General features: G+C 40.0%; 1 protein-coding gene across 2 annotated transcripts in view; it reads right to left on the bottom strand.

Annotated features, from left to right (window-relative positions):
- KIF6 (kinesin family member 6) overlaps positions 1-10197 on the bottom strand; it is a 390416-nt gene extending 380219 nt beyond the window's left edge. For both annotated transcript variants that reach the window (XM_067753073.1, XM_067753072.1), the window contains exons 1-3: positions 10025-10197; positions 6084-6193; positions 930-1004 (exon numbers count right to left, since the gene is read on the bottom strand). In XM_067753073.1, coding sequence (XP_067609174.1) covers positions 930-1004; positions 6084-6193; positions 10025-10090 — 251 coding nt within the window. In that variant the 5' untranslated portion in view covers positions 10091-10197. The remainder of the gene's footprint in view (positions 1-929; positions 1005-6083; positions 6194-10024) is intronic.
- Between the last annotated feature and the right edge of the window lie 2127 nt (positions 10198-12324).

Genomic DNA, 12324 nt, shown 5'->3' with positions numbered 1-12324 from the left:
TCGATAAAGCTGGGACAAAAGAGAGAAGGGCGTGCTTTGGGTAGGATTCATGAGATAGGAGTCTGGGAGACAATGTGTGTCGATATATTTTCAGCAATGTCGTGGTTGAGGGTGTACTGATCCGTGGACTTGAAAAATGGGTTTACTTAGCAGACATATTTTTCATTTGAATAGTAAAGATAGATATATCTGGGGTTAATTAGGTCATAAAATCACCCAAATGATTTCAGGATCAGAAAGCAATCTTATTACTAGTAGTTTCCCATACAGACTCCCTACAGAAAGAGAGTGTGCTTATCTAAGGGCTTGAGAGTCTAGTCTCAAGGAGACTTTGCCAACATATATTAATAAAATGGCACTCCAGTTTGTTCGGAATCATTTATTCTCATGTGAGTTTGGTTCCAGTAGTCAGCAGCCTGGAACTACCTGGGTATACAGAAACAAAAGGGACCTAAGCTAAGAGTCAAGCTTTGAAATAGAGTTATTACACAGAGGTAGAGTTGGGTCAACCAGAATTAGGCCTCCCAGGTGTCACAGTCCTTCATCTGTCTAACCATATGTTTGAAACATTGTACTCAGAAAACAGCACTGGACTTAACAGTTAGACAACCATCTAGGACTCTGCTACCACTAGCCACTAACCCTGAGCAGTGCTACTTAATCTCTCTAATCCTCAGAGATTTACATATCTTTCAAAATGGGAGTAATAATAGCTATTCTGTCTATCTCACTGGTTTGTTTTGAGGCTCAGAATCTAAATCTAAAACAAACAAGGTGTAACAATAGAAGGTATTAGTACTGCCATCATCACATGCCCTACAGCCTGAGTACATAATTGATATACTGAAGCACATTACCACAGTTATCTGAGAATTGAAGGCAAGATGAAAAAACCACTAACCCACTGAACAAAATATAGGAAATCCTACCTCTCAGCAACTGGTTTGGCAATGTTTTCAAAAATGGTCTCTTGCTTTTCATTCTGATCAAAAATCCTTTGAAATCTGCAAATGTGAAAACAGTAATTATTTAAAAGCTTGAGCCTTCAAACACTATTGGATTAATACATACTTTTTTTTCTCCTGAAAGCTTTGTAAATTACCTCATATTTACATCACTGGGCTTAACTAACCTAACACAATGTTTGCCCTGTAGCCCCAAACACACTGTACTCTTGTACCCCTGTATACAAATGGTGGGTAAACAGTATTGCTTTGACAAGATCTGCACAATAAATCCCTCTGAAAAACCGCAGCAGCTTTGAACCAAATAATAAACTGTGTGTTTTTTAGCTCTCAAGAGGGACAGTGTCTGCAATTGGCATCAAATTCAAATCTAGATAAGTGCATGAAATGGAAACCCAAGAACAGGATGTAAACAGCCAAAGAACTTCTGATGTCTGACCTGTAAGAAAAGAATGCAGCTGTGAAATGTATGATTTTTGAACTTAGTTTTAAAGTTTTAAACTGAAGTTTATTTTCCATTAATTAGGTACTGCACCTAGTATCAGCTACTTAATTCTTAGGACAGTTTGTTTCATTTTGTTGATCATGAGTCAAAAGTCAAACAGTAGATTAAGATAGACCTGTCCTATAAAGGAAATCTTGATCCGACTGGCAAGGCTCGAGCCATGGGGAGGGGGGATGGTATCCATTGCACCCTTCTTGCAGTGGCATCCTGATTTAGCTTAGTACAGGATCACAAGCACAGCTGAAAACCTGGGGGGAGACTCACAACCTATCCTTATACAATGTGTTAACTCACAACCAGCAAATATAGCCCCCATTCAAACATCATGAAGAAACAGACAGGGAGCAATACAAACAAGAAGGAAAGTAAAAAAGGGAGAGAAGGCAAGGAGAAGGGGGAGAAAGAGAGAGAGAGAGAGAGAGAGAGAGAGTGCATGCATAAGCACAGAGGGCAAAACGTTAACAATTGATGAATTTCCCACAAAGGGTAAAGGAGATTTGATTGCATCATTCCTCCACCTCTTCTGCATATTTAAAAGTTTTCAGAATAAAAATTGGGAGAGGGGGTACATGAAAGCAAAACCTTTGAAACACCCAAATCCTAAGCAGCTTTCAAAGTGCTTAGGAACCTTTGGTGTGTGTATCTGCCCACACAAGTGAGTTGGGCACATGTTCAAGTAAAGTAGAGACTACATGAAATGTAGGTTTGTTTTCACTACTCAGGAGTTCAGAAGGATGTCTGGAGCTGGGTTGGATATAAAATGGAATGAAATTCATTGTCTTTAATCAACATTAATTTCAAAAGATTCCTACAGCATACCAACCACCCTTTTGAAGAAGCAAATAATGAAACTATATACAAAGAGAGATTGTAAGGCACTCTGGGTACTCATTTAGCAGGCCAGATTATATTTCAGCAATATTTACTGAGTGTGCCCAGAACACTCCTCAAGACCCTATAGGTGTATGAGGGCTTCAGATAGGAATGTTGAGATAACACGGCTGCTCATGTGCTCTCCAGAGCACTACCCACTGTGATGTCTGAGCACAGACCCAGCGGTGCTTTTAGGTGATGATGCTAAGGCTGTTTTGCTTCTTTTACCAGGTTGGTGATGACTGAGCGAATGAATTAGCCATTCCCAACTCCACTTCCTTAAGAGGAATGACATCTACCACCATGTAAACCAAAGAGATGGCAGGAGTTTCAATAAGTCACACATTGTGCATTAAACATAAAATATCATCACCCCCAAACATTTTACTTTATATAATGCAGTTGTATAGTAATCTGGAAAGTCATTATGATCAGCTGTCTTCTGAAAACCACTGAAGAGCAAAATAGAATCAAAGAGTTTAATAAGTTCAATCTAATCCTTTACAGAGGAAGAAATTGAGGCCCAGAGAGATAAAGCAACTTACTCATGGCCGTGGAGCTAATCTACAATGTGCCTTGAGACATAATGTAGGTTTCCTGATTCCTAGCAGGTCCTTTCATTTATTAGGAGGTTGTGTAGGCTTTTTCTAAAGACCATTTCAAATGTGGTCATTGCTTATCTCTTCTCACCCCAAATCTGTTCCTCCCGGTCTTCCTCATCCTGGTAAATGACACCTCCATCCTTTTAAAAGTTCAGTCCAAAACCCTTAGAGTACATCCTTGACTCCTCTCTTTCCATTACACTCTATATATGACCCATCAGCAAACTCTGTCAGCTCTGACCTTCAAAATACATCCAGAATCCAACTATTTCTCAACATTTCCACTTGCTACTACTCTGGCCCAAGCTGCCACAATTTCTTGCCTGGTCTCCCTTGCCCCCTCACAGTCTATTTCCACATGCTAGCAAGAATGATCCTGCTCAAACATAAGTGAGATTATTCCATTCTTCTGCTCACAACCCCCCATTACCTTCTCTCAGCACTTCGGGAAAAGTTCCATATGATCTGTCCACTCTGCTGCCCCTTTAACCTTCTTCTTCCCCTCCAGCCCCCTTGCTTACTTTCCTCCAGCCACACAGATCTCTCACTCTTCTTCAAACGTGCCAGGCACTCTCCCATCCCAGAAACTTCGCTCTTGCAATATCTTCAGCCTGGAATTCCCATCCCCCAGGTATCTGAATGTCTCGTTTCCTTACCACCTTCAAGTTTTTGTTAAAATGTACACCTTTCCTGAAGACCCCGTGAAATATTGCAGCCACCCCTCCACTTTGCTGCCCCTCATCCCAGCACTCCTTGTTCCCTTTCCTTGCCTTATTTTTCTCCACAGCACTCAACACTTTCTGATACATACACCTTGCCCGTCCATCTCCTCCCACTAAAATGTAAGCACCTAAGAGCAGAAGCTTGGTGGCATTCCCTGCTGTATTCCTAGCCATTAAAACAGCATGCAGTGGATGGTTAATAAAGATTTATTGATTGCATGAATTTTCTTGGGAGAAAACAGCCTTTAAAATACTAAATATTTATCTCTGAACATATGTATTTTACTAATTTCTTTATTTAAAATACTAAAACCAATGTTCTTTTCAGAGATTTAGAAAGAATGATTAAGAGATTTAAAAGAGATTTAAAAATAAGCAGATAGCACTTTTTCAATAAGCATGTGTTTAAATTGCACTCTGTTTGTATCTACATAACACACAGAGTACTTTGGACAGGGCCGATGGATAGAAACATGGCCAACTGTTTCTTAGCATTCAAACAGAATCATGCTGAATAAAATGTTTTAGCAAACTGTGGAGACAGGCCTAGGGTATCTGTCATTAAGTCATAGCTACTAAGGTACGTAGCATGCTTACACCAGTGGGAGAATGCCCCTTCAGAAAAGTAAGTCATATATTAGAAGGCTACTCCTTAAAGGATAGAATGAAAGGCAAAGAGGAGCCAAAAAGACCTGGTTAGGACCATCTCACCATGTAACCTTGTGCTAGCCATCCTGCTTGTACTTACTGTAAAAGGAGACACAAGAAGAAGAAGGGGTGGAGGCGCTGGGAGAGATATATACATGATAGACAAAGGGGGGAGTTGTGAAGACCAAAGAGAATCTTTATAAGACAAAGTAATAATAACAATAATTACAATAATAATGAGGGGGGAGGAGAAATAAGAAGTGGAGAGAGAGAGAAAGAGAGAGAGAAACACAAAAAAATATCTGAGATGGTTTTATCCAAAGGGCAAGGGCAGGAATAGTCTCAAAATAAGGCCTATGAAAAACAACATAGAGAGGAATGCAAGAGAGCAATTAGGATTCCTTCAGCAGGACCCAGGAATCTTCTACCTAAATTTAGGCCAGAGACTAAATATGGGTTTAACTCGGGCTCAAACTTCTCCAGAAATCAAAAGTGGGGATTAAAGGAAATGATGTCATCTGAAACTGGAAAATAAAGGCAGTATGAAACAGCCATAATCCCCAAATTTAAGGCCTGGCTACTAGAATAGTATTCAGACAAAGGGCACTGATGACAATCCAGGGGTAGCTATTTGCTACTTTCCACCTGAACCATACAGTTCTGAACTGTGCTAGAGAAATAAAACGTAACACATAAATATGCATATATGTGTAATTCAAAATTTTCTAGTAGCTTCATTTCTTAAGTGAAATGAAACAGGTAAAATTATTTTTAATAATATATTTTAACACAATATATCCAACATTTTATCATTTTAACATGTAATCAATATGAAAAAAAATCTTGAGCTATTTTATATTCTTTTTATTTCATACTAAGCCTTCAAAAATCCTTGATATATCTCATACTTACAGTGCATCTCAATTCAGACCAGCTACATTTCAAGTGCTTAAGAGCTACATGTGGCTAGTGGCTGATACACTGGACAGTACAGATACAGAGCGTACATATGTACACTTGAGGTCAGTATACCATTTATGTTATTAAGAAGGCTCACCTATACAGCACACATCTTTAATAAAGTTTAGTCATGCACTGAACTTCTTATAAGAGCTAAACTATAGTGGGCCAAAAAGGAAAAAGATAACACTTGATAAACAGAAATAGTAAAGAAAGGCTGAGATCTTGGGCTATCCTGTTGGATACAGAAATATATCCCCTTTTTAACTTTGGGCACAGCAATGAAAAGACAACTTGAATTCTATCTACTAGATAAAATAGAGAACTGTGGGCTTCCCTGGTGGCACAGTGGTTAAGAATCTGCCTGCCAATGCAGGGGACATGGGTTCGGGCCCTGGTCCAGGAAGATCCCACATGCTGTCGAGCAACTAAGCCCGCATGCCACAACTACTGGGTCTGCACTCTAGAGCCTGCAAGCCACAACTACTGAGCCCACGTGTCACAACTACTGAAGCCCATGTGCCTGGAGCCCGTGCTCCACAACAAGAGATGCCACTGCAATGAGAAGCCCGCGCACCACAACGAAGAGTAGCCCCGGCTCACTGCAACCAGAGAAAAGCCCACGTACAGCAACAAAGACCCAACGCAGCCAAAAATAAAATAAATTAAATAAATTTTTTAAAAAATAGAGAACTGTACTACATTCTCCCCAAGAAATGGTACCAATGATTTCACAGTGTCTATTAAAGCAGTATAAGAATTAGTTCAATAGTAAAACAGAAATGAAGATGAAAAGAGAAAGGCTTACTTAAATCTGTAGCTTTCTCGCTTATTATTCACAAATCCATCTGCCAAATCACGAGGTAAGATGATCTCCAAGCTAGGTGTTAATTTTTCATCTTCATCTATGGAATAAATCTGAAAATGTGAAGACAAGTGAATATAAAATGGTAAAATTATGGCTTGAACAATGACCATGTTATTATGACATGCATTGTAATAGTGTTTAAAAAACTGCACTTTTCAGATAAAAAGTCATAACATAGCACAATTTGGATAATTTTCCTCTTTAAACTCTGTGCACACTCAAACAAATATATGGAACTGAACAAGAGGTAAAACCGAAATCAATGCCCAATCAAAGCTCAAATCCTCTTTGAATGATGTAACATTCAAATTTGAGTATCAAGTGTCTGTCTCCATTGTTGAGAAGCTAATAGCCCTGACAACAACATATTATCTAAGTATTACTTTGGAATTATGTACCAGAAATTAACATTTTACTACAACCAATAAGCATTTCTGAGCACTTCCAAAATGCTAGACACAGAGATGAAAGGACTGGGTCTGAGCCTTCTCAGAGAGCTCACAAGAATGCCCTAATTCAAGTTATGTTCAAAGAAGTAAACGTTTCCACGAGACATATTCAAGCGTCTGATAAAAGACATGTGGTTTCAAAGGAGACATGTAATTCATGTCTTTGATGTCATTTTCAAGATTCTCCTCCCAGCTCAGCCACTAATTAGAAAATGACCTGGGAGAAATCACTTAACCTCCTTAAGCTGATATGGAAATGAAGGGTCTTAACCAACCACCTTTACAACTGTAATATTCCCTGATTCTTTTCTTGGTTACCTACTCCTTTATTTATTGGCCAGGAAAAGCAAGAGTCAAGCCTATAAAGAGATCATGGGGAATAAAGAAAAGTCTATGATTCAATCTCCAAAGACCTGGGTCTAACGCTGATCTCAATTCACCAGCTGTGTGACCAGCCACTGCTTTCAGAATCTCGGTACCTTATACATAAAATGAAGAAAACAGAATTGCCTCCATTACAAGATTGCTGTGGGGCTCAAAGGATGTCATGGAAATGGAAGCATTTTGTAATGCACCATAAAAAATGTTAGTCATTAGATTTAGAGGTTTTTAAAAAAGATTTCTTGTCTTTCATCAAGAAATAAAATTCCTTCTAACAGGCAATACTTCCTGTTTAAGACCCATTTAGATGCTTGATTATGGGGGAAAAGTCATATTTTTAAATAAGTAAAAGCCTATCTAAATCTCCAGAAAGTCTGAATAATTTTCCTATGCAGATTTTTATTGAGCCCTCTCATTTAAAATGTGAGGAGCTCATGTAAGAAAAGTCATGCTGTAAAATAAAATTATTTGTAGAAAGTAATGGCAGCAGGTCCAAGGCTTTCTGGCTAGGTTTTCTCAAGAGACATTTAAAAATTACATACTATAGGGTATTACATTATTTTTTTTAAAAGGTTAATGGCTAGACAGGTGAGTTAAAGGAGTGTGTAAGACATAAAACATAAAGGAGTGAGAGGTGCCACAACATTTTAAAAAATCTGTAACACTCAGTACTCAGAAGAGAAAAAGGACCAATAATTAGAGTAGCTACTGTGACCCTCAACTCCTCTCATTAAGCCATTCTTTGAGGCATTAAGAAAAGTCCCTAATGAAAAAACTTGTTTACTCTAATAGATGGGCTTTCTTCCGTTAGTCATAAAAATATGTGAGATAGTTTGTTTTTAATAGGAGACAGATCAAATGCAAGGATGAATATGAAAATACTTCAAAATATACAAGGCAGTATACAAATGAAAAGCATTGCCATTGTTAAAATGATCACAGAGCATCTTCTTATGTACCTTTTAATGTATTAATCTATAAATTATCATAATTTAATATATAGTGCCTTAGGGAATACGATTAATGAAGTAATGGAGCCACAAAATGAAGAGGAAAAAAAAACACCTTTGAATCACTTGGTTTAATGTTACAAGGAGCGTTTCTAGTCAGAGAAACAACCACACAGTCTTTGGGGGGCAAAAGGACAGGGTGCTAAAAGTGGGATTTCTAAGGAAGAGCAGGGATACTCTCTGCTCCAGGCACAGATGAACTCAAAATTCGTTCATCTGCGTTCTCTTATGTTTGTGTTATGCGGCATAATGTTGCATCTCGGTAAGAATCTGACATTATTAAAATACACTATGATACCTAAAAACACTTCCTGGAGTAGCAAACAAGCCACTCCACCGAAGCTCACCAAAGAAATGCAAAAGGAGGCACACTGAAATATTCAAACATTGCATTTTAAGGAAAGAGGAAGTTCAAATTAAATCCAGCATTCTCCATCAACCCACCACCACCCCCAGTCCCACTTCTATCCATCTTCTCATGTTACCATATCCAAGCACCTGTTTCTGACTGCTGAGTCAATGTAGACAAGTTCAATATTTTTAGCTAAGAATCTGAGGAGGGCTGGGGGGTTAGGGAAATGTTACATATAATTTTTATAACTGATGCACTTTTACAACCCTTCTTGAAAATGAATGTAGGAGGAGAGAAAATGGGATGATACCCATGGCTCCTTTCTATACTCTTTATTCCTTAAAATTCAAAAAAAAAAAAAAAAAGCCAATATTTTCTTTGGAGTCTTCTCATGCATCTTTTCCTTAATGTATTCCACAAATGAAAAGACTGAAGATGATGACGATGACAAGACACTATATTCTCCTTGTTTTAAATACATAAATTACATGAGGCAAATGCTAAATTATGAGCTGCTATGATGTTACATATATACATACACACTGTGTAGATATGGGGTAGAGATAAAATATTATTAATAATATGCCCATTCCAGAGACTCGTGAACAGGACTCAGATTGCCCTTGCCTATATCCTTATTTTGTGAGGCAAAAAGGTTTTGTCCCAAGAGCCAAGAGCTTTGGAAAAAAAAAATCTTTAATTAAAATCAGGGTTCTGCCACTCAGTAGGTGGGTAGCTTGGCCAAATTATTTAACCTGAGGCAGCTTCCTCATCTATAAAATGAAGAAAATGACATCAATCTGGCGGAGTTCTCTTGAGACTCAGGGATAATGTAGACAAAGCATCTAAGTGGTAAGAATGACTATGGTCCTTCCCAGGGAAAGAAAACAACGTTTGAGAAGCATTCAAAGTACAATATCTCTGCTCAGAGTAAGGGTCATCTCTTAACCTTCTTTGTACCCTTTCGAGTTTAGCACCCTAGAGGAAACACCTAGTAATGCTCAGTTAATGTTTTCTGAATAAAAAGTTTATGTGTATTCTGTGTCAGGATGCATAAATATCTATCCATATCTGTAATGAGTGTATGTCAACGTTCATGCTTCTGTTCCTGATAACAATACAGTTAGTCAACGAATTCTAAGGGCCCATTGCGGGCAGAGCACCGTGTATGCTTTGTGTATCTTTATCTGTAACTATTGTCCTATCATCTCAGACACGGATAGGCACGTTTCTCTTGCTTGCACGTTTTGCCTGAGGACGAAAGAGAAGCTTGAGTGTACCTGGGTGGGCACAGCTGTGTGACTGTCTTCCAGAAAGGTGCAATAACGGTGAACAGCTGAGGCGCAGTCTACGTGAGCGTACACGCAGACGTACCTGCACGTGCACGTGTCTGCCGCTGCGTGAACATGTGCGTCCGGGGGTACGCATGTGGCTCTGTGAAGGTTAGTCTGGACCCGCAGGGCTGGGTTGGGTGGGAGTGTACTGGGTGTCTGTCTGTCCGCGCCCCTGACCGCAATGCGCGGGAGTCTGCGAGGCTGCCCGGGCTCCGTGTCCAAGTGTGCTGAGCTCCGGGCCGCATCCAGCGCCTGGCGCCGAACCACTCACCCCGGCCCAGGCCCCTCGCGTGCCGCCCCTCCCCCGGTCTGAGAGGCCCCGCCGCGCCGGCGCCCGTGCTGCTCCGACCCGTACCCCTTGTTGCTGCTTCCGGACAGTGGGCTTCACCCTGGCGAAAATTTGGATAGTCTGCTTCACCATCTCCTCCCCGGTTCTTGCACTGACCCTTGACCTCTCTCTCAGGCCGCGGCTCCCAAATCTTCTGACTCCCGCCACCTCAGGCGAGACGAAGCCTTAGCAACAGTAACTAGGGACACTACCCAAGGAGCACCGCGCCAACCAGGACCGCCTCCTCTCCCTAATTGGTTGCTGACGGGTTGGGGAGGCCCGAAGGGAAGGATTGAGGGTGGGGCGGGGCAGAGCCTAGCGGGGAGAGCTGCGCATGCGCATGGTGAGGTCCGGCTTCTGGCTTAACGCCAGAGCTGGCCTGGAGAGTGGTTAACGGGGTGATAACCGTCGTGCCTTGCTAGTTCTTCAATACATTCTTTCTCTCTGCCAACACCTCTTTTTAGCACTGAAGTCATTCTGGTTTTTATTATTCATTCATTGAAGAAATGGCACTTGATCTGTGACAGCAATATACTGGCCCTGGATCCTGAGCTGAGCAAAACTTCCTGTGCCCACTTGGAGATTAGGGTCTGATGAAGGAGACAGAGTTTTAATAGGAAATTACAAGTTATGTTGGGGTAGCGCGGGGTTCTGTGGAAGGGCACCTCATCTAGTTCTGTTTTGGAAGAGGCCAAAGTTGGAGGAAGGGGGACTGTTTCCCATGCAGTGGTCCTGGCATGAAAGGATGGGCTCCGGTGTGCACTGTTGGTGGGAATGTGAGTTGGTACAGTCACTATGGAAAACAGTGTGCACGTTCCTTAAAAAATTCAAAATAGAACTGCCATGTGATCCAGCAATTCCACTCCTGGGTATATATCCAAAAGAATTGAAATCAGAGGGATATTTGCACTCCCATGTACACAGCAATATTAGCCAAGATATAGAACCAACCTAATTGCCCACTAATGGATGAATGGATAAAGAAAATGTGATCTGTATAATGGGATATTATTTTATATATTTATTATGTTTTATATTTATAATGGGGATATATATGAAGATTATTCTGCCAAAAAAGAAGGAAATTCTGCCATTTGCAGCAATGTGGATGGGCATTATGCTTAGTGAAATATGTTGGAAAAGAAAAATACTGTATGCTCTCACTTATATGTGGAATCAAAAAAAGTTGAACTCATAGAAACAGTAGAATGGTAGTTTCCAGGGGCTGGGGGGTGGGGGAATGGGGAGATATTGGGCAAAGGGTAGGAAATTCCAGTTATAAGTTCAAGGGACTTAACATACAGCATGGTAACTATAGTTAACAATATCATGTTATATATTTGCTAAGAGAGTAAATCTTAAATGTTCTTTTCAGGAAAAAAGTAATAATGAGGTGATAGAGTTGTTAACTAGCCTCATTGTGATAATCATTTCATAATATATGCATGCATCAAATTGTCACATTGTATACCTTAAACTTATATGTCAATTATATCTCAGTAAAGCTGGAAAATAAGTAAGTAAATAAGTAAATAACAAAAAGAAAAGAGGGGCTCCTCAAAAGATACTGTTAACACATGGAAAGTTGTTCCACATCATTATCCACCAGGGCAATACACGTTAAAAACCACAATGAGATATCACTACACACCTATCAGAATGGCTAAAATTAAAAATAGCCGCAAAACCAGATGCTGACAAAGATACAGAGAAACTGAATCACTCATACATTACTGGTGGGAATATATAATGTGAAACATATCATAGATAATTGTACAGCTACTTTAGAAAACAGTTGGGTAGTTTTTTACAACACTAGAGACGCAGCTACTATAAGATCCAGCAGTTATGCTCATGGGTATTTATCCCAGAGAAATGCAAACTTGTGTTCACACAAAAATCTATACATGAGTGTTCATGGCAGCTTTATTCATAATAGCTCCAAACTGGAAACAACTCAGATGTCCTTCAACCACTGAATGGTCAAACAAACAGTGGAATACTATTCGGCAATTAAAATGAAGAAACTACTGATGCATATAACAACCTGGATGAATTTCCAGGGAATTATGATGAGTAAAAGAAAACAGACTCAAAAGTTAAATGCTGTATGATTCCATTTATATAACATTCTTGAAATGACAAAATTGTAGAGATGGAGAGCAGATTAGTGGTTGCCAGGGGTTAGGGAGGCGGGGGGGGGGGGGTCGGGTGAGGTGCTACGGCTCTAAAAGGATCTTTGTGATGCACTGCTCTGTATCTTGACTACAGTGGTGGGCACAGAAATCTACATATGTGATAGAACCGCACACACACACACACACACG

The sequence above is a fragment of the Pseudorca crassidens genome, chromosome 10 (assembly GCF_039906515.1).
Source record: "Pseudorca crassidens isolate mPseCra1 chromosome 10, mPseCra1.hap1, whole genome shotgun sequence".
Taxonomy (NCBI): domain Eukaryota; kingdom Metazoa; phylum Chordata; class Mammalia; order Artiodactyla; family Delphinidae; genus Pseudorca; species Pseudorca crassidens.
Note: the sequence above shows the minus strand (reverse complement) of the source record. Positions and strands in the feature narration are given on the sequence as shown.